Here is a 22,848-nt window from a genome sequence, read left to right as displayed (position 1 = left end):
GAACCTCACTGAATTGAATTCTGCTTCTGGCTGAGGGAGATAAGAAGCCCCATGGAAGCGATGGAGCGTCATCCTCTGTTCTACCTCAGTTTCCCTTCCTCTCTGATACATGAACTCAATCACCAATAATAGTGGCCAACAGTGAGAGATCAAATAGCAACAGGGAAGGTGTGTTTTATTTGTGAATCTTCCCGAGTTCTCTCTGGACCCCAAACAACCTTTGATCTCCAGAAATAAGAACCCAACTTTACGGTTTGCCTCTGGACATAGACCACTCAGCTGCATAGAAAACCCTCAACCTGACAACAGGATGGTCTCCTGCTGGCTGAGGCCTTTTCCCCAGGAAGGGCCTCTGGTGCCCACTCGGCAGTGGCTCACTTTTAGGAGTCAAGGCAGCAAGAGGAGAATCATCACCCTCGGCTTTTCCCGCTCACCTCAGACTGTTTCTGGGAAATTATACTTGCCCACATTGATTTTTCTACCTTTGCAATGTCTCTTGTTTACAAAACACTCTAACCTTGCAATATCTCCTGTTTACAAAAAAAAAAGCTGCTGACATTTTGGGGAGTTTTTGTAGTGGGACTTTGAGACTTTGCTTAGCAAAGTTACGCAAACTGTACAGGGACATTTGGAACATACACTGGCAGGTCTGGTCTGAGGTGACCTTTTCCATTTTCTAAAAGCATATTTTGTTTTCATGACCACTTAAGTGCAGGTTCCGGAGCCAGTGTGGACAGTGACAGCGAAGGAGCTGGCATTTAGACATGACCCAGTTGAGGACAGGGGATCCCTCCTGCAGCCCCTGCCAGCACACATCACACACTTGGAGGCCACCTGAGGAGCTGTAGAAACTTCAGGGGCATATGCCCACCCCATGGACTCCAGTTTAAGTGCTCTGGGCTGTGGCCTGGATGAAGGACTCCAGAGTCCCCTGGTCTGGGGACTGGTGGGCATGTAAGCTGCTCAGGAGACTGTGCCAGGGTGGGCCGGGGCCTGGGCACACTTTAAAAGTGCCCCAGGTGATTCTAGCGTGAAGCCAGAAAGAAGAACCAGTGGTTAAGTCAATGTTAAAATGTCCTTGCCCACGAGAAGCTCTCACGGCCTTCCCTTCCCAGGAGGCTCCTGACAGACACATTTCACCTTTCTCTCAGTCCCAGATGGTAAATGAGGGGCCTGGGGAGCCTACACCGGCACACGTGGGGAACCCCCACCCCGACCCCAGGGTGAGGCCTCCTAGTTATGGGCTGGCCCCGACCTCTGCGGCGTCTTCTCTCTGTACTCCCAGAACCTTGATCATTTATTCTCAAGTGTGCTGAGTATGACTGGCCAAGAAGTCAGTTTAGCTCAGTCAGAAACAGAAAAACATACTATGAATGGAAATAGCCCTGTCATGGTTTTGAGCACAGCAGTCATCTTGGGGCGTTTAGACCCCTGTCCTACAAAGTATAACATTTCCTGAAGCAATTTCCCAACCTGGCAAGGAGCAAAGGCAGGATCTACAGTTCCAAATGAAAATTTCATGTCCCACTATAACAGAACAAGAACAAAATCAGGATAAGGAACTGACATTAACCACTGCAGATAGGACACCTACTCCAGGATTCAGCCGGTTCAGAATGGCAACTGTTCAGACAATCACTTTAATGGGGGGAGGCTTCGGGACCCCTCACCCACCCTGGGCCTTGGCCTTGGCTTTCATGGACCTATCGATCCACTTGAGGAAGTTGGTGACCTTGGTGTAGACTCCGTACTTCCCTTTCTGTGCACATCCTTCACCCCAGCTGACAATGCCGGTGACAAAATAGGTGTCCTTGAACTGGGTGACATGGGGGCCCCCACTGTCCCCCTGACAGGCGTCCTCGGGCTTGGAGTCGTAGCCAGCACAGAACATGTTTGGGGTGATGGTGAATCTGCTGGACAGCTTGCACGTGTTCCTGTCCACGTAGGGTACCTCCAGCATCTTGAGGGTGGTGGACGTGCGGCCCTTCTCGTGGGTGCGCCCGAAGCCGCTCACGATGCCGGATTTCTGCGTCATGAGCGTCGACTCGGCCCAGTCCTTCTCCGGCAGGCAGGCTGGGGCCACGTTCATGCGGAAGGAGATGGGTGTCTTCAGCTTGAGGACAGCGATGTCAAAGTCATAGGTCTCCCTGACAAACTTGTTGTGCTTTATGATCACCTCCACCTCGTGCACCATCTCGTTGCCTTCTTCCGTTTCCGTGTTCCGATCACCTGGAATATGGTGAGAGCACAGTCTGGGCCATGCCTGCACACGTGTTGTTGCTTTTTAAAGTAGTTCTTTTTTTTCTGATTAAAAAATTGTATATGGTCACTAGAAAATTTGAAAACTATAGGAACGCATAAAGAGGTGGATAAAAATGACTTTCAATTTCACTACCCAGAAGCAACCAGTAGTCACATTTTCTTATGTATGTTTAGTACTTCGGTGACTTTCAGTTCATTCGAGGACGGGCATTCCCAGGGATACCAGGGAGCTGAAGGTCTTACAATCTAGACCTGCGCTCTCCAGAGGGCTGCCACCAGCCACAGGGGCAACGGGGCACTTAAAATATGACTGGGCTGAACTGAGATGTGCTGTGAGTGTCACATTTCAGACTTAGGATGAAAAAAGTATTCCAAAGAGCTCAAAAATAGTTTTAAAATTTATCACACATTGAAACGATAATATTTTGGGTATATTGGGTTAAATAAGATATATTACTAAAATTAATTTCACCTGTTAACCTTTAAAATGTATAATAGAAAACTTTACGTAACTAGAAAATTAAAATTACATATGTGGGTCACATTTGTGGCTTGCACTGGATTTTCATGGAACAGCTCTCGAGTCTGATGGAGAAGGACAGACATTACGAAATCATCCCACAGACAAAAGTATGAGAGGCAGAGGGACTCAGTGCTCAGACTGTTGAAGGGGTGGGGGTGGAGGGGCTCTGGAAGCCTTCCCAGAGGAAAGGTCACTGAGAGGAAGCACCTCATGCTGGGCTGGGCGTGCAAACCAAGAGCCTCAGGAAGGACCACGTGGGAGGATGGCTGGGCCAGCTCAGGGAAGGCCTTCCTATCCTCCCTTTAGCCCTCCTCCTTCTCCTCCCTACCTTCTCATGCTCCTCCCCTAGTCTTCACCCTTCTCCTTCTCCATGTTCCCCTCCCCCTCCTACCCCTCCTCCTCCTTCTGCCCCTGCTTTTCCTCCCCCCAGCCCCCACCCTGGAGTCTAGTATTTTATCCAGTGTTCCCAGCAAATTTGATCTGTTCCAGTGGTCTCTGAAAATAAGGAAGTGACAGTGGGCCCGGCAGAGCAGCTGAGGGGTGTGGTACCACTTACCTACCCTCACTTTGAATCTCTTGGCTTGGTGGAGGCAGTGAGCCGCAGTGAGGATATAGAACTCATTCAGGATGGTGCCTCCGCAGAAGCCCTCATTCTCCTCGTTGATGAGCAGAGCCTGCAGTGAGAATGCCGGAGCCAACTAGATTGAGTGTGACTTTCCAAAAAGAGAAATTTGGAACCTTAAATTCAAGCCTTCCCCTCCATTTCCCCCATTTGGATCAGGACCTCCCCATCCTGAAGCTAGTGTACCCAGTTGAGCCTTCCTCTGCTTCCGTCCTCCCCCCTCTGCTGTCCTTTCCTCCAAGAGAACTTGTGGCATCTTTAGACTGAAATGTGAGGCCCAAGCCAGCACACCCACAGTGCCCATCTGACCACATGGGCTTTGGCCCAACGTGGCCAGTGCTGCAGAACTCCCGACAGCTGGTCATCGTGCCTGTTCCTGTGTGTCTCACTGGCTGTTCAGGCTGGCATCCTGGCACACTCTCCAAGAGGCAGCTGACGGTCGACCCCACAGTACCTTCCCACATCCTCCCCACCTACTCCTCGATTCCGTGGCACAGGTTTGGGCAGCCCCTCACGCCTTCTGGTCTTTGCTTCATGTACCAGCCAACGGACTGACTTATTCATTTGCTCCACATATATTTGTGGAGGCCTTACTAAGTGCCAAGAGCTAGCTACTGAGTAGGGTTCTGTCACAATTTACCTATCTCTTTCTCTATTTGGAGTATAAAGTCAGGATAAGGAACAACAGAGATTGGTCTTTTATTTCTTCTGGATCTGTCATAGCACTCTCTAAGTGTTATGCACAGAAAAACGATTTTCACTGTGGTAAAAACCTGTAGTGTCTATGGGCCTGTGAATTATACCTCAGACCAGGCAGAAGCCAGTCTTTGGAGAAAATGCTTGTCTAAACTGGACTAACTTCTGGTCTCTAGAACAGTTCAACCATTCAAGCCAATCGCCCACAGCCTATGGAATATCACCAGCATGGTTAATTTCCTTGTAATCCATGCAGCTACTCCTGGAAGGGATTTCCACCCTGACCTGGCATTTGGAGTGAGGAGTCTTCGACCTGGGAATGAGCATTGATGGGACAAGTGAGAGGCACCACACACGATTCTTTTATTTTCCTTTCCTTCTCAAAGAACCAGGCTTACAAATCCAGAGATGGAGCATTCTTTGTTTTTCCTTTCCCTAGGGAATTCCACATCCTCTAAGCAACAGTTATTGGCTGAGGATATGTGTAGGTTAATGAAACAATTAACATCAAGTTCTGAAAGAATCCTTGAAGATGTTTCTGACGAATATGTGGTACAGATGCTCCTTGACTTACGATGGGGTCACATCCCAACAAACCCATCCTAAGTCGACAATATCCTAAGTCAAAATGCATTTCGTACACCTAACCTACTTAGCATCATATTACTAGCTTAGCCTAGCCGACCTTAAATGTGCTCAGAACACAATAGCCAAAAACACTAGCAACACAGGTCCCTGTAGAGTATCAGTTGTCCACCCTCCTGATCACATGGCTGACTGGGGGCTGCAGCTCACTCCTGCCGCCCAGCATCACGAGAGTGTGTCTTACCACATGCCGTTAGCCCAGGAAAGATCAATGCGTATCACTTTTACACCACCGTCTAAAAAGTGTAAGTCGAACCACTGTAAGTTGGGGACTGTCTCTACTAATGTTTTTTTTTTTTTTTGCATAACTTATCTACTCGTAATCCAACTTGGGTGATGAGTGAGGGAGAGGCAGTCTTTCTAAGACTTGGACACCATCTGCTCTTCCTAAAGATGGAGATGAGGCAACCTGCTAAGACTGGAACCGGGAGAACAAGAATCACAAACCCAACAGACTTGCTAAGGGACCGTTTGGAGGAACTTTCTGCCAGAGCGCCCTTCCCTGTCCTCTCCTCCTGTGAAGCTCCATGTAAAGCCACTCGCAGAGCTCCAGTCAGATACCTCTGCCCTGTGGGGAGCTTGTCCTATGCATCCCTGTGGAACTTCATTATAATCCCACCGGCACCACTTCCGTGGCCTCTATCACACATCAACTTGAATTCTGGTCATTTGGGTGCATCTCATTTCCCTTTCTAGATCTAGATATCTACAGGTCAGGGAAGTAGCTCTGATGGTTTCATGGCCTGCATTCACAACCCCCAATTCTGTGCCTGACATACAAGTTTTCCATAAATATGTATTAGATGACTAGATGTTGAAATGTCCTTTCCTTGGGTTCTTGATAATTCAGACAAATGCATATCTGTCCTGTAGCTTGGAGGTGAAGGGTGAGCTGAGGTAATTTCTAAAAGTTATGGCAGCTTTGGGATTTTTGCTTATAGGAGAAGCTGTTTTGGCTTTGAACACTAAAAGCTTTAAAAGTCCAAGTTAGCCTGGCCAGATAAAATAGAGGACATCCATTTAAATTTTTTTTGTGTGTGTGGTGATATTATCATTTTTTTTTAATTTATTGGGGTGACAATTGTTAGTAAAATTACATAGATTTCAGGTGTACAATTCTGTATCCATCCATTTAAATTTGAATCAAATAAATAACAAATAATTTTTAGTATAAGTATGTCCCATGTAATATCTGGGATATACTTATGTTAAAAATTATTCATTATTTATCTGAAATTCAAATTTAAGTGGATGTCTTGTGTTTTTATTTGCTAAATCTGGCAGCCTTAGTCCAAGTCAACAATGTAAGAGTGATTTTTTTTTTTTTTACCTTTGAAAACTAATGGATGTACTTTTCTCTAAGGTACTGTCTGTCTGCCTCATTAGGATTTAGGTGTTTGAGTAAAAAAATTTACCAAAGTAGAAATGAAACAAGGAGAGTAAATCTTTCTGACTCCAGCCAAACAGAAGATCAATCAAAGGCCTCACCCGCCATCTGGGGAGAGGTCCTCGCCCTGCTGACCCGAACCTACAGCCTAAACTGGCGCCTCATCTCTCCTTCCACTGTAGGTAGAGGTTTTAGGACTCAAATCCTCTGCACACAGATGGGAATGAGTAGTGGGGGTGGGGGTGGGGGTGGGGGACGAGGGCCCAGCCTCCTCTCATCTCAGGCTCCTTGAGCACTGGAGCTCGCAGCCTGCTAAGGGACCACATGAGAGGGGCCACATCCATGGCCTTGGCCTCGATGGCTGTACCGGCAGTGCCCAGCAAGGACGGGTCCCCCATCCAGTGAACTCCCTAAGTGTGCTCAGCAGTTACCTGCCAGGGACACTCGCCCTCCTTGCAGTCCCTCCCGCCGACTATCCGGGTGAGGCTGTTCTCATCCACTGCAGGGCTCCTCTCTGTGTTGGTGAAGTTTAGTAGATGGAAAGGGTTCGTGGTGGGAGTCAGGTCTCCAGGGTCATACTCCTCCAGCATGACGGTTTCAGGGGAATCCTCGCTGGTGTGGGAGGTCGGAGCCACTGACCTCTTCCAACGTCCCTGAGTGAGTTTCCCACAGGGAAAAAGCTCTGAAAGAGAAAACAAAGCAAAACCAAAAAATGGCATGGGCCAGTCAGGGAGGCCGGAGAGGAGGTCTAGCCCTCACCGTAATGGGGTGAAACAGCCTTGAAAAATGCAGGTGGGGGAGAGTGAGGAGTGGGCTTGGGAACTGGGAAAGGGTGTGAGAAAGTTTTGGGGTGTGGAGTGCTCTATGTCTCGGTGGGGGTTGGGTTACAAGGTGGGTGCAATTATCACAATGCAGGGAATGTGCGCTTCGTATCGGTGCGCCCCACTATGGAGCAACTCTACCTACATGACCACGCTATGGACACAGACCTGTGGGGCTGACCAGTATGCTGAAGCATCGAAGGGCCTAGCTGCAATCTGCTTGGAAATGCGTCAGAATAATAAGGTGGCTTGTGGACGGACAGAGGACACATGTGGGGCAGACAGGTGATGAAGCAAGTACAGTGAGCGGTTCATGGTAGAACCCAGGTGGGGGCACATGGGTGCTCACTGTCAAATCCCGTCAACCCTGCTGTGTGTTTGAAACATTTCTTAGTGAAATTTTTTTTTGGGGGGAAGTGTTCTGGGCAAAAGAGACAATATGTGGAAACAGTCTGAGGCATAATCAGGAGTACTGTGACATGGCTTTGAACGATAATGTCTAAAAAAATGACAACTATCCTTAAAAGCACCAAGCACAGGGGAGATGGCAGTAAATATGAGAAAGCTTCCTTTCTGCAGTATCAACTAGGGAACTGTGGCAGAAAGGGGGCAAAGCAGGACAGAGGAAGGGAGAGGTGTGGAGGGCCAAAGAGAAGAGAGACAGGAAAATGGCAGATCTGAAAGTGGATGGCTTCTCTCTGCGGCCTTGTGTTTTTCTAAGATCAGATAAGCAAAACTTAGTTCGTTTTAGTGTTGCATGTGCTCCTGCAGGACGTCAAGGGCCCCCCACCCCCACCTCCACCCCCCTCCACCCCATCGCCCCAGTAGACTCTTGGTGAATGTGTTAGCTGGAGATAAAGACTTCTTCACCCTACGCTTTGCTAGTTCTGTGTTAACATTTGTAATCACTGCCCTTTGACATTCTGAATTAGGAAGTAGTTTACTTGATTTTATTTTCAAACATCACACTTTATTTTAAATTGATTTGTGATTATTCCTGGAATTAAAAAATATTTGCATGCATGTCATGAGTCTACCCCCATTTTTGAACCAGCTTAAGTTTAAAGTCTCATTACCAATAGAAATGTAAATGACAGTCTTTTGCTAGTTGAGAGTGTTAATATTACATAATTACAGCCATCCTGGAATGTTTCCACCTCCTGCAGCAGCTCAGGACTCTGCATTTCTACTCCCTACCCCCACCCCCATGATGCCAAAGCTGTTGGCCAGTCAGGGGACCACTCTTTGAAGAGTAAGTTGGGGTCACTGTGAGAAGTAGGTTAAAAAAAAATAATAATAATTGGCCTCTCAGAACTTCTGGCCAGAGGTCAGCTTTACAGCACAGGAGGGACTTCCTACAGTGTATGAGACCAGGGCTCTCCCAAGCCAGGGACCTGGTCCTTCACTCAGCCCCTCGGTAGCTCATGCGCCCTGTGAGCTTTTAGGCCACACTCACGGCATCTGGATTTTATCGAGGAAAAGAAAAAAATAAATTGTATTAACACTGGGTCCCACACAACCTAAATCAGTTTTTGAGGGTCCTCGGTTCCCCTTCTGGCCCTGCTATCCCCAACTCTAAAGCTCCAACAGTCGGGCCTGCACTGCCCCTTACCGGCCTGCACTCTTGCCTTCGTCCACTGTGACTCCTAGCCTCCCAAGCTCTCCACCCTTCCCAGGAAACAAAACACTCCTTCCCCGCACTCATTACGTAGTCACTTAGGGTTTGCTATGAGCCAGGCACTGTGCAAAGTGCCCTCCATGAATTATCCCCTTACATTTTCATATTCACTAAGCAGTTAGGTAATACTGTTCCCATTTTTCAGATGGCTGACAAAAACAGTGCATCTGTTTCCAAACCTCAGGGCCCACCTAGGATGCTCCAGCTGTCCCTCTCACCAGCACTGGCATATGCCTCTCTGGCTCAGAGAACCTGCTGGGGTGTCTCCATGTTCCTCCTACCTGTGGAGATGCAGGACTTGCCGTTGTCACCCAGGATGTACCCTGTGGCACAGGAACACACCACAGAGCTCTGCTCTTCGCTGCAGAACTGGTCGCAGTCCCCATTGTCAAGGCTGCAGAATTTCCGCGTGGCTGTGGAAGAAGCATGTTGGCTCTCAGGACGGGCTGGGGACACTGAGGCTGCGGCTTGCTGGGAGGAAGGATAGCAACCCCAGGGGGACATAGACCCACCAGTCAGCACCACAGCGAGCCACGTGGCTTGAGCAAAGGGCCAGAGCCAGGTGGCCGATGCCCATCAGCCGGTCCCAGTGCAAATGAGACAGGCTGCCCAGAGCAGGTTGGAGGGGTGAGGGGACCATGCCTCCATGTGTGCTCTTCTCACTGCCCCGCTGCCTCCCCAGACTATCTGGGGAAACCATGGCATCCACTCAGTGAGAGCGGAGCGTCTGCAGGCCCTGGGCGCCAGACTTCCAGAAGGTCCTGAAGTAACCTGAGCATGCCCAGATAGGCCCTGGAGACAGGGAGGGTCTCAAGTTCAGCCTTAAAAAGGCACATGGGTGCTGACCACCATGGATGGGCCTCCTGCAGGATGGTGGGCTCTGGGGCCAGTTGCTAAGGCAGAGCCTGGCAGAGTGGCCACATGCCTATCCACTCTGAGGCTACAGGATTCCACGTGGAATAAGGGCCTCAGAGAATGGCGTCCGGGCTCCCGTGTAGCAGGAAGGAGAAACAGGAGGCGCACATCCTGGGCTCAGGCCAACTCAAGTTCCAAACTGGACCTCCCATCACTTATTGTGTGATTTGAGCATTTAAACCCATGGGCCTCAGTTTCTTCTTTTGTAAAGTGGTAGAGGTCACACCATCTGACAGGATAACCTCACAGGCCATGTGAAGCTCTTGGCATAGCGCTCCCTCGGCCAAGGTCAGTTTTCCAGACCTCAGGGCCAGGCTGGGCTCGTCCCTCACAGTTCAGCAGCTCTGACTAAGTCAGAATCACCCACCTGCTTCCAGTATACGCTGAACATCAAACGCTAAACTCACATCACGTGATATTATACTGGCAATTTACTTTACACTCCACATTTGGGTTTTGATGGAAAAATAATTACAGTGCAAAGATCAACACTGATGGAATTTTAGAAAACATTCACAATGGCTCTGGGGGCAGCCGAAAGGTGTGCGAGGGGTGGCAGCTCTGGACTTGGGATGGATGGTGCATAACTGATATTCCCATCGGGGAAAATTACAAAACACTGCAATCCAAGAGCACATGCTAAAGATTATAAATTAAGTAACTTAAAAGAAATGCAAATCTTTCTCTTTAATGAAAACTGATCTAATACTAACCTAATTTTTATTTAAAAATTAATCACAATATTAGGAAAACTTTCAGTGACCTTTCCATGTGGAACTAATTAAATGTATCAAATTCTTATAAGTGGACAATGTCTGACATGTAGTATTGACATTTGCACTAACACACACAAGTGAAAAGTAGTAATTTAGAACCATTGCCCAGGACCACCGGAATGTAAGTAACGACAATAAGGGGTACATTCTACTCCAAGAAGAAAGTCAATTTTCGTTTCTATGTTAATGGGCCACACTCTTTACTAATGTTCCATAGCCTCTTTCAGAGGAACAGACAAGTGACTGTGTGTCTCATTGTACTCCAAAGCTGAGTGGATTTTAGCACACAGTTAGGCTTTCACTGATTCTTGTTTTTTCTCTTATTACAGTGGTACATCACAGTGGAGCTCAGAGCCTACGTGTCGTGTGGGGCGGCCTGTGGGGTCTCTGGTCCCGCTCCACACATAAGAACGCAGGATATGGCTAGGCCAAAAAGGAACACCCACATGGGAGCCATAGATGGGGGAGTCATACCACTATATTCTCGCGGGCGGCATCCGCCTCTCTGCAATCCGCTCTTGCAGGCTCAGCCACCATCTCCTTGCTAGCCCCCATTTTCTGCTAGCCTAGCCACGGCAGTTATTTTAGTGCTCAATGGCTCACTGGTTACAGCTGACGGCCAACTAGCCACAGCTGATGGCCATTTGATCCCAGTCGATGGCCATTTGCTACCTGAGCCAGCACCTTTCTATGTGAGGCCGAGAGCCTGGAAACGGCTTTCTGGGGCTCTGTCCCCACACTCCGTCAGAAGAGACGTGAGACTGTTTCCTTGGGTATGGTAGCTTCTTCCCTATTTCCCACCTTTGATTCTTCAGATAAGTCTGACTTGAAGGTACGCCAAGAAGAGGAACTCACTTAATTCACAGTTTTTGCCTTCATATCCTTCGGAACAGGTGCACGTGTATTCCCCCAGGCCGTCTTTACACATGCCCTGATTCTGGCAAGGATTGCTTTCACACTGGTCGCCATCTGCAAAGAAAAGATTTGGAAACTAAAGCTTGCAGGCAATTTCCATCATCATGAAAATGACTTTGCTGTGTTGATCTTGGCACACATTTTTCAGATAACTTGAGTGAACTTGGAATTCTTCCTGTTTCCCTGTAAACAATTCCTCCTACCTGAACTTCATTCTATTCCCACTTTTTGTGGCTATGTGTACGTGATGCCCTTATCTAACTGGACCATTGACTGACCTTTCCAATTTTTGCTGAAATGTTTGACAGTGTTTTAACATCAAAGTGAGGAGCTCTGAGCTGATGAGTACGTGGGATCAGCTGGAAGGAAGGAGGATACGTGCTTGCCTGACACTTATTTCTGGGCTGAGCATTGACAAGAGGAATGTTAGGATTCCTCTTTCCAAATGCTCTGGGTGTAAAATGAGAATTCAGAGACTACTGTCTGTCACTAACATGGGACTTCACATTTCTTGGTGCATTTGAGCAATCTAATTTAGAGATAAGTTCAATTGTGAGAAATCTGAATACTGTTACTAGAATGAAACATAAGTGACAATTAATGCCACTTCAGGTGTGATCAGCATTAAATCAAGATGGTTACCTTATTAGAGGACCCAATCTTTTAGACTATATTTTGTTTCTAGTTAATATATTTGGATTAAAAAAATTATCATCAAATTTGGTATCCTCAAATGAGAATGAACTGATTTAAATCTATATTTAAGTAAGCAACAAAACCAGAATTAATATAAAGTTATAAAAATCTATTTTACAATAAATGTTATGAAAACACTCAGAGGGGAGATGTATTAAATAAGATTTAAACAGGAGCAGAAATGATATTCAAGAAACATTTTCAAAATTCAAATACAACCTCTCCCAATTTAAATATCCTAATGATGAATACCTCTCACTTAAGATTAAAGTAGAAAACATCTCACCTTTGTATTTATTCCAGAATTCGTTCTAAAAGGGAAAAAAATTTTTAAAATGCATTAGGACTTTACACCAATAACAACCATAATCTAGTAACTCAACCTGAAGAGGCTATTTTCCAAACAGAGCTCATTTTCTGGAACAAATTGCTCTAGAACTATTCAATCTAAAGGGAAGTTTTTTCAGATTTTCTGCATCTATTGTGGCTTTAATCATCCTAAACACACCATTTCTGTTGAATATTAAGAATTTGAAGTTAATCATCAAGAAATGGATTATACCAAAAATGGTTTGTTCTGTTTGCTACCCCAACCTGACCAGTGAATGGTTTTCAGTTGAGATACTTGGGTCAAAGATTCAGTAAAAGATTGGATGCTTGGTGAGTAATCATTATGGTAATTTTAAAAGTGGCAATTACTACTTAGCTTAAAATAAGGTGTCAAGAGCCTATATTACACTACAAAATGTTCATAGTCTTAAAAAAATTTTTTTTTGCTGTCTATAGTAGGTTAAATATTGTCCCTCTCCCACCCCCCAAGTTCAGGTGTACCCTCAGAATATGACCTTAATTGGAAATAGGGTCTTTGCAGATGTAATTGAAATAGGATTGAGATGAGATCATACTAGATTAGGGCGGGCCCTAAATCAATGAGAATGTGCTTATAATAGACAGAAATGGATGCACAGAGACACACAGAGAGAAGGTCATATGAAGATGGAAACGGAGATTGGAGTGATGCATCTACAAGCCAAGGAATGTCAAGGATTGCTGGCGGCCACCAGAAGCTAAGAAAGAGGCATGGTACGTGTTCTCCCTCAGATCTTCGAAAGGAAACCAACCCTGGGACAATTTGACGTCAAACTTTTGGTCTCCAGAACTGTGAGAGAATAAATTTGTGTTATTTTAAGGAACCCAGTTTGTGGATTTATTTTGCTCTTTTTTTTTTTTTTAAGGGTCTTAAGGTAGAAGCTTAGATTATCAATTTGAGACATTTCTTCTTTTCCAATGCAAACACTTAATGCTATACATTTCCCTATAAGTGTTATTTTAGCTTCAGCTCACAGATTTTATGTTGTATTTTATGTTTTGTGTTGTATATTCATTTTTGTTCAGTTGAAAATATTTTTTAACTTTCCTTCAGACTTCTTCTTTGACCTACAGTTTATTTAGAAGTGTATTTGTTTAATTTCCATATACTTGGAAATTTTCCTGTGATTGATTTTTGGTTGCTTTCATTATGGTCAGATAAAATATTTTTTATAATTTCAGTCTTTTAAGTTTGTTAAGGTGTTTTTTATGACATAGGATATGGTCTATCTTGTGGAAAGTTCCATGGGTGGTTAGAAAGAAATCGTATTCTGGTGTTGTTAAGAATCTATAAATATCAATTAGATTCAGGTCAAGTGTTATCTGGAGAACTAGAGGAGAAAAAATGGTAAACACAATTATATGGCACTTTGAATTCTAGTCTTCTTCAATACACTGCTGCTATTGACCTTTCAGGATCCTCAAATAGCTGCTCCACCCATTCTATACAGGTTTTGTAGCTGCATTCAGTCGGAGAGACAGGGTGGTGTGTGCTTTCTCCATATTACTTGAAACTACAACTTGTAGGTAAACTTTGATCCAGTAATCCTTCTCTGGAGCAGCTATTCTTAGAAGATAATCCAGAAGAAATCTATGCGTTTTCATAATAGCAATATAAAATAATGTACATGGCCAAAACATGAAGGAGTAAATGTGTTCATACAATAAGATATAAATTAACTCTTTAAAATTATAAGTATGGTAGCTATACAGAAGTAAGGAAGAATGTTTGGAAATGATGCTGAGGAAAAAGATAGGACATGAACTTGGAGTGGCATTAAAATTACTTTTATTATTTTAAAAAACTATGTATGTGTATGGGAATTAAAGGGACATTTAAAAATGAAAATAGTTCTTGAAACTATGAATAACTTTTTAGAAGAGAATAATCATTTATTTGGTAACAAGGAGTAAAAATGAATTCTCAATTCCTCTTCTTTCTTTTGGTGGCTGAAGTGAACAGTGGTAGTCAAATGGATAGAAACAAGAATTCCTTTGCAGACCTCGATATTTTGCAGAAGTGCAAAGATGCCTGAGTCACCCAACTTACAGTTACTGTTTTCTAGACAGAAGTGCCAACTGTTGTGCTCTCCAGTGGATTAGTGGTTGCTATGTTCTCTTCATTTTCAGGATTCCTGGCAGGAAACTTCTTTGACTTTACTGGCGTCTGTGAGAAACATGGTGATGCAATTGATGCCCGTGCCACAGCCAGCTGTGGGTATTCCATGGCAGTATAAAACTTTTCATCTATGCACATGGCCTCCTCATTATTAGCAGCTTTGGCCTGTTCTTTAAAAAACTGCTTGCTGCTTCATGGAACCATTTACCTCACTGTAGGCACTGCACACTTCCTTCTTCACTACAAATAGCTCAGAGTATTCAGAATGGTCCATTTGGCCAAAGTTCTCATTCTCTGTGGGTGATCACAGGTGAATGTGGGACTGATGCAAGCCACTTTCTGGAACTCTCTGACAAGCTTATCAAAGAATCTGGCTGTGGTCCGAGGTGGAAGACACTCAATAGCTTTTGCCACATAGATATTACCAAGAAATCTTTTAGTTTCTTCACTTCTGAAAGGTTAGTTTTCTTGGAGCTTCTGGCAGGTTAGTTTCTCCCAGGGCTTTGTCAAGTTCTTCTACCATGCTGACTCTCTGGAAAGGTTGGGTGTAGTGAATCTCATGGGTTTGGCCTTCTGGGCCATTTGGATGGTAGGTGATCCTGTAACTGTCTGTAATATGCTTTAACATCCCTGATATAATCTCCATGATTTCATGAGAACATATAATCTGCAGAGGCCATGTAAAAATTCACAGGTGGTGAATTAAAGTCAAATCATCTGGAAGTGGTATTCAATTTCACAAACCTGGTCAAATCTACTGACGCCTGGCATCGTATGGTAGCATTCTGGAGTAATTCTTATGTATAAGTTCATGTCCAGCTCGCTGTGGTAGGCGATGGAAAGCTTGGCCACAGCTCCCCTTAAGATAAAGTTCATCATGGGAATTTCAATGTCTAGGAATCGTAACTTATCCAAGAAACTTTGTATATATGTGATGCTGTTAGTATGGATGATAAATTTCTCCCTTACAAAGTCATTCAGATTCAAGCCCAAGTATCGCCAATGATATTGTTTCCTTGCCTTTGAGGCCAAAGTGAGAATGAAGTGAAATATGTGAGCAAGGAGGCATTAGTGTGATTTTGTGGAGAATGATGTTCAGCACATCCTTCTTAGTTTGTCCAAAATTCTCCTGAACTCCAATTATGTCTCCCTGAGACAGTCTGTTTTCTATAGAATAAATTCTTCTGATTTAAATTCCTTGGGTTGGCCATGACTTGCAACTTGACCTGTCTTCGAAGAGCACAGAAGACGAGCTTTCCCCAGAAGCTCTTATGGCCTGGGTCTTACCTGCTGCCTTTAAGACGATGTTGGTCAGGTGGTCTTCCGGGTGCAATGAGGAGCCTATGTGCTGCGGGTCTCCCCAGTGCCCAGCATCTGGTAGACACTCCACTGCAGTCCTGCAGTGTGGACAGGGGTCCACTGTTATTAGTGTGGTGGCAACAGCAGTAGCCTAGCCAAGCTGTCTCTGGCAGAGCTCCTGCTTGGTCTCCTCTGTTCTTCTCAGCTTATAGGCGTCATCTGCTCATTTTTGCCCAGTTTCAGCTAGCCACCATCCACTACCACCTCACCTCTGCATGGCAAACATCTTTCCCAAGGCCTGTTGCAAGGTGAACCAAGCTCATTAGCGACTCTCAGGGCAGGGACCAAGGCCTCACCTATTCCAGGGGTGAGGGGACTGGTGCCTTTGGAGTTGCCATTTTCGCTGCTGCATGGGCATAGTATCGGGCCTCATGGCCCAGCATCTGTGGTGTCTGCGTGCAAGGCACTCTCAGGGGTGTAACTCAGGTACTCAATGCTAAATGGTGGTGGTCATGGATTTGAGAAAAAATCCAGTGGGCCAAGTGTCTCTGTGTGCATGGCCCAGCCCAGGGAGGTGTTGGCCCAGGCTGTGAATAATTTTTAAATAAACTTTTCATGTTTTAGAATTCATTTAACAATACCTTCAAAAGTTCTCATAACTCTTGTAACTGATTTTGGGTCACAGTTCCTCTCAGTTTTCCCACCCATGAAACAAGTTGATGTGCCTCACCTGGTAGGTGAGGAGACAGAAATGAATACCGTTGCAAGCCGTAGAAGGACTCACAGTCTCCACACCAGGAAGTCCCTCCCTGGCTGCTGTCTCCTTCCAGCAGAGACCACAGCACAGAAGGGCAGCCCAGCCCGGGCTATACTGACAGCCTTCAGTAGAGGGGTAACCAGGGCCAGCCAACATCCCTTTCGGGCTCAGCATAGTGCAGAACTGGTCTCCCTGTCTCACCAACCCTTACCGTCTTGTCGATGTTCTCAAAGACTTCTCGGGCCTCTTCATAGGAACAAGTCTCTTCCAAACACTCTCTTTCAAGGTTTCCTTTCTTCAACTCTTCTAGAAATGAGTTCGCCCTCCGGAACCTCTCCAGGACAGTATTGGCACGTTCCCGGTTAATGAACACTAGAACACAGGGAAGAAAACAAAGTTGAAAGGACGTGAAAACTCTCCTTCCTCATGCGCAAGGCAGCTGGGAAGGAAATGCCCGTCTCCCTCACAACTACTCGTTACAGTACAAGACATCTATTCTAGACCCCACACATCCTTCTCTTGAGAAGTAAACACACCCCACCCAAACAACCCACCATCCCTGCACATTCACACCCAGCTTTACGTGGACAACCCCAACCCTCTTTCTTAAACTCCTGCTTCTCAGAGTCGGTCCAGGTCACTGTCACCTTCCCTCCCTCAGGCTACTCCCCTCTGAGCTTTGGCTCAGGCTGTACCTCTCCACTTCCAGCCCCATCCTGAACCCCACCCTTCAAGGTCTCAGCTGAGTTAAGTGGGGAGTTGTGATAACTGTTTTGATCACAATCGACAATGAAAAGTATGATTTATACGTAAAGTTCCAGGACACACATCAGCACAATTGAAACATAATTTCAAGAAATAGTACTTACTACTATTTTCTACGAAATGGCATTTATTATAAAATTTTCTACTTGATTCTGTTCTATTTCAGTTTTAAAAAACCCACCAAATTGATTTCATGACTCACAAATGAGTCATGCTCTGCCCATTAAAATGGCTTGGATCAGAGAATCTCTGGGTCCTCCTTGCAGTGTGTATCTGCAGCTGAATTGTCCCTGCCTCTCTAGTTGAGTCTTATTTGTCTCTCACTCACCCACTCCTTTTCTTGTTTTCATTGTGATATGGGAGACCCTCACATTCTTTTCTGCCCCTCTGCACTTCTCTCTTTATCTTTTTTTTTTAAAACTTAAGTGTGTTCTTCCAAGACCCATCAGCTCTAAGTCAAGTAGCGGTTTCAATCTAGTTGTGGAGGGCGCAGCTCACAGTGGCCCATGTGGGGATCGAACCGGCAACCTTGTTGTTAAGAGCACCACACTCTAACCAGCTGAGCTAACGGCCACCCCTTCTCTCTATCTTTTCTCCACGGAAGAATTTAGAGGCTCACCATTATACAAGACTCTCCAAATTGCTATTTCTAGCCCCAACTTTCATCCTGGGCTCTCAGTTTTCAACTCTCTCACCATGATTCATGCCTCTCCTCACCTCAGAACTCTAAATCCCCATGTCCCACACTAAAAAAAACAGGATTGCAGAATCAAGGAGGCTTGAGTTTCAAATACGTCTTGGTCACCTACTACTTAATATTGGCAAATGGAAATTACCATACATACCTCCTTCTTAGAATTGTTTTACAGATTGTATACAGTTCCTAGTGTTCAGTTTGGTACACATGAGGTGCTCAATAAAGGTTAGCTTCATTCCTACTTCAAATTGCTTTCCCAAATTCCCCATTTCTTTATTATCCTAACAGTGCCAGGCTCAATCTTGTAATTTGTGGCCCCTCCCTCAATACTCCAAATATCTGCTCTACCACCAAGCACTTGCTTCGAAATAGACCCTCACACCAGTTTCTCCCCTTCGTCACTCCCCTACGTGAAGGTCCCCAACGACCTTCATCATTCCCCTGTTCTGTTTTCTTCTCTGTCTTTTTTACTGTTTACCACTTTCTCATCTCCTGCACACCTGAGTCCCCTCTGTCTGCTCCTCAGTGCTCCTGTCCTTGCACTTGACCCAGGAAGCAGACAAGCCCCAGCGTCCCTCCAGGAGTAATGCCACCACCTCCGCTCTCTCTTCTGGCTTTGCTCTGCTTCTCCCCTTTCTGAGCTTTTTCTCTCTGGTCAAGCCCTGGGGATCTGGAAGGTCCAGAGAGGCCCATCTGTCCAGTCTTGAGTTGGGGAGCCCTTCACCCTGGCTGAGCCAGTCTGAGGATGGTGACACCAGCTTTTCCCTCATTCTCTGCCCTGCCATGGAAATGCATCTCTGCTTGTGACCCCTTTGATCTCCTCTCTCTCCGCTCACTTTGGCAGAGGAGGGGGGACTTCTCTTTATCTCTGCCTGCCACCTCTCTCTCTCGCCATCTCTCTGCCTCTCTGTCTTCGGTCTCCGTTTCTCTGTTTTTGTCCATCTCTCTCTCTGTCTCTCTCCCTCTTTCTCTGTGGATGTGTTTTTATCTGTCTTTGTGACCTCTGACCCGCTGACTCTCCACCCACAGGGAGGCACACCTGGCCTTAAGCTACCCTTGGCTGAGACCACCAAGACCAGCTGTCTCATGCTAGCCTTTGACGTGGGACGGACACCCACCAACCAGATTCAAGGGCATCGCTCTGCCTCCTCACCCTTTCTCCTCTTCCCTGGGGGCCACCTCTGCAGTCTGCAGGTTGAGGGGCACTTACCACTTCCCACTGGCAATGGGAGGCTGGCCAGGGAGGCGCTGAGCAGAATGAAGCACAGCAGGCCCGCCATGGTGTGGCCGAGGACAGCGTCTCTGTTCCAGCTGGGACAGGCCTCTGGGGCAAGGTTCACTCACCTTGGCTCGAGGGTGGCTGGTTGTCCTGCTTATCACAGCCTCTTGATTGGAGCCTGGGCCTGCCGAGGGGTGGGGAGTGGGGGCAAGTGATTGTGCTGGGGCATTGTCACCTGGCCTGTAGCCCTGGGGATGTCTCTACCAAACCTCATTCTCCTCAGTAACCATATCCAGGGGAAACTGCTGCGGGGATAGGAATTTTTTGTTCTGAGAGTAAAAATGTCATTTTATTTCAGACATTTACGTGTAGCTCTCATTTCATCCTTACCATGATAAAAGCTAATTATCATTTCTCCCATCTTTTCTCTAGATCAGAAAACTGACGTTTAGAGAGAGGTGAAGCATCTGTGGTACAATTGGGATTTGAACCCAGGACTTTTTGCCCCAGTGTCCTGTCTTTCTCTAGGTCTAAAATGTTCCTTCCGCTCAAAAGCCTCTCTCTCCAGGTGGTGTCAGGTGTGGCCCCACAAAGAGTCTTCAGCACAAAGGGCCCTGGTGCCTGCACTTCACCTGCAGAGGCTCCTAGAAGCAGAGCGTATCTTGTGAGGCTTCCATGCCACATGGCTCCTACACATACTTCTGGGAGGCTGTCCCTTGGCTGGCGTGCCTGAGGGGATTGCTGGGCCGGCGCCCCTGTGTGATCTGTTGCCCACAGGACAGGCTAGCCCGAGGTTGGGAGGGCCTGTGCCAGGAGGAGCTGCTGGGTGCGCCATGGAGGCACATGGCTTAGCCTGACATGACCACCTCACATACCCCTACTGAGGGCCAGGTTGGGGGCTGGGGAGAATGAGCCCTGAGTCAGAGGCCTCACGGTGACGTCCATTTCTCACTTCCGCGAAGCTCAGTACAGGTCATCCAGGAGAGAACATGGAGGGTGGCCTGGTGCCTGAGGACCAGGATTGGAGGCAGCTTCAGCATCCAGCCCTCTCCCATGGCTCTCATTCTCTACTCTTCTCATGCAGAGCCAAGAAATATGGAGGGCACTGGAAGTCTCACTATTTGGCTGTCATCCCAGGAAGATTCCAGATCTCAAAGTTGTGTGTGTTTATAACAAACGGTAAATGCCAGGGAAGGGCAAATCATCTCAGGTCACCAGAAGCAGACTGCCCCCTTGGCAGCCAGGCTGGGAGGGAGGTGTGCGAGCTACACAGAGGGTACACACCGGTCCAGGCTTCTCTCCCAGCCTGGAAACCTCCTCAAGGCGTCAGGCATGGGGATGCAGCGTGAGCTCTTGGGCTGACCAAGGTCTCTGCAGCCAGACTCCAGGTTCTGGAGGAAAAGTCTTCAGAACCCGCTGGCAAGATGAATGCTTCATTGAGAGAGACAGAAAAAGACTGCACTCTATCCCACAGCACCCATCACCCAGGACTGATTCTGCATGTGGTGACTGATTATTATCCAAGGCCCATGGTCACTTGGATATAAGCACCATTGTCTAGCTTGTTTGTTGCTCTGTCTCTAGTACCTAGAGGAGTGTCTGACATACAGTAGATGCTCAATAAACACCAACAGATTGAGTGAATCAGTGTGGTCCCAAGATGCTCCTGCTCTGGGGGCTGAGGCCAGGGTGGTCTTTATCTGGGGGTGGTCACTGTGATGTGCAGAGCCTGGTCCTCAGGGATAACCCGCAGTTGGTGTCCTGGGCCTGTCTCACCTGGTCAATTTATGTTGTGATGATGTCTCTGGACACGTTTAGCATGTGGGGGGAGGCCATATTCTGTGTGAGCCCCCGCCTGTCCCCAGCCCCTGGTGAGTGGGAAATGATCTGGACTCCACTCGCAGAAAGATGGACATGATCCCTAATGGTTAGTACATCAAGTGTTGTCCTGATGTCACCTGGCACCCATGTTTACGAACAGCTCTGTGAGGTAGGGGCCTGTGTCCCATTGATAGCTGGGGAAACCGAGGCAGAGCCAGTGATGCACAGGACTCTGTTTTACTCAATGTGGGTCTGGGGGCTCCTGGCCTGGCCCCTTCAGCCCCATCTCCCCACTTTTTTCCAGGACCTCATCTCTCCTCCCCCCTTTTTTTCCCAGGAAGAGGGTCCAGACAGCTTTCATTTCCAGAGAGAAACAAGAGATTCGCTGGGCTTATTCCTCCTGAGCCCTCTCACATTTTGGTTGCAGAATTTCCCCTAAATGTCCATAGCCTGAGCTGTTGAGCTGGAGGACCTCTGGGTGTTTGCAAACAGGCTTCACTGTCCATGATGACATGATTGAGTGCTCCCAGATGCCCCATGTCATGTGCTGTGGTTTCATCCTCATGAACAGCATCACAGTGGGCTCCCGTTTTACAGATGAGGAAACAAGGCACACGGAGAATAAGCGGCTTGGCCAAGAGAAAGAGTCAGAGTCAGACTGACTCCAGGAGGTCTGGCCCTGTCGGGTCTCTTAAAGTGCTCATGCCATCGCTCGGTGAGATCCCTAAAAATTGCATCCTGACCAGGGCAGCAAGCCTTGTCTGTAAAGACCCAGATTGTGAATACGTTAGGTCTGTGGGTCAGATGGTCTCTTTGGCCAGTCTCTGTCCCAGTGACTCAATGCTGCCCTGATTTTTGTTTGTTTTTGAAAGTAGCCTTTTTTTTGTTTTTAATTTTTTTTTTTTTTTGAGGAATATTGGGGAACAGTGTGTTTCTCCAGGGCCCATCAGCTCCAAGTCATTGTCCTTCAGTCTAGTTGTAGAGGGTGCAGCTCAGCTCCAAGTCCAGTTGCTGTTTTCACTCTTTATTTGCAGGGGGCGCAGCCCATCATCCCATGCAGGAATTGAACTGGCAACCTTGTTGTTGAGAGCTCGTGCTCTAACCAACTGAGCCATCTGGCTGCCCCTCCGGCAGCTCAGCGGCAGCTCGTTGTCTTCAATCTAGTTGTGGAGGGCGCAGCTCACTGGCTCATGTAGGAATCGGACCAGCAGCCCTGTTGTTCAGAGCTCACGCTCTAACCAACTGGGCCATCCAGCTAACCCTCAATGATGCACTTTTAAGCAGCAATGGATGATGTGTAAAGGAACAGTAGGTCCCAATAAAACTTCATTTACAAAACCAGGTGGCTAGGACTCAGCACCAGCAGTAGCTTGCAGACCCTGGTCTACTCTAAACGAAATATGGCTTCACTGTTCTGCAGAGCAAGTGCTGGCACCCTAACTCACATGTGTTAAACACCTTTGGTGTTCCAGGCACAGGCCAGGCCACTTGCTGTCCTCTAGTCGTGTCCTGAGGGAGGCGGGTGCCTGCCGGGTTTGCTCCACCCACCTTCACCAAGTTCAGGTGGGACCCACTTGAACTTTGATCATTTGTTTCCTTCTCACTTAAGACCTATGGTTTAGTGTGCCCACAATTACCTGAGGTTCTTGATAAAAATGTAACTCACCTGGTCCTACCCACCTTGGATCCCACTGACCTAGGCAGGACCTGGAAACTTGCCTTTTGTGGAGCGTCCCTGGGCCTCTCTTTGAAGAGTGTCATCAACGAGGGCCTTGACAGGAAGGAAACATCCAGTTCTACAGGGTTGTGGGAACCATAGCTTCTCAAATCCATCAGAGAGCTCTCAGTTTAAAAAATCAGCCTCCC

General features: G+C 46.9%; 1 protein-coding gene and 1 pseudogene across 1 annotated transcript; both read right to left on the bottom strand.

The window, feature by feature from the left end:
• Positions 1-1,664: 1,664 nt before the first annotated feature.
• F10 (coagulation factor X) lies at positions 1,665-19,284 on the bottom strand. Its single transcript, XM_033103768.1, has 8 exons — positions 19,153-19,284; positions 16,692-16,852; positions 12,223-12,247; positions 11,181-11,294; positions 8,916-9,047; positions 6,567-6,817; positions 3,342-3,459; positions 1,665-2,229 (listed from the first exon to the last, which is right to left on the bottom strand). Exons 1-8 carry the CDS (start codon positions 19,220-19,222, stop codon positions 1,667-1,669), a joined length of 1,434 nt encoding a protein of 477 aa, XP_032959659.1. The 5' UTR covers positions 19,223-19,284; the 3' UTR covers positions 1,665-1,666.
• On the bottom strand, positions 14,092-16,141 carry LOC117021569 (lysine--tRNA ligase-like; annotated as a pseudogene).
• Positions 19,285-22,848: the final 3,564 nt, after the last annotated feature.

This window comes from Rhinolophus ferrumequinum, chromosome 4 (assembly GCF_004115265.2).
Source record: "Rhinolophus ferrumequinum isolate MPI-CBG mRhiFer1 chromosome 4, mRhiFer1_v1.p, whole genome shotgun sequence".
NCBI classification, from domain to species: domain Eukaryota; kingdom Metazoa; phylum Chordata; class Mammalia; order Chiroptera; family Rhinolophidae; genus Rhinolophus; species Rhinolophus ferrumequinum.
The sequence above is the reverse complement of the archived record's forward strand: the minus strand, read 5'-3'. Positions and strand labels throughout refer to the sequence as shown.

Coding starts and splice junctions, on each gene's coding strand:
- F10 (XM_033103768.1), bottom strand. CDS start 19,222: ATGGCGGGCCTGCTGTGCTTCATTCTGCTCAGCGCCTCCCTGGCCAGC. Junction 9,048..11,180: donor AGGCAAAAACTGTGAATTAA/GTGAGTTCCTCT, acceptor CTTCTTCCACAG/CCACGCGGAAATTCTGCAGC. Junction 3,460..6,566: donor AGGGCGAGTGTCCCTGGCAG/GTAACTGCTGAG, acceptor TTCTCACTGCAG/GCTCTGCTCATCAACGAGGA.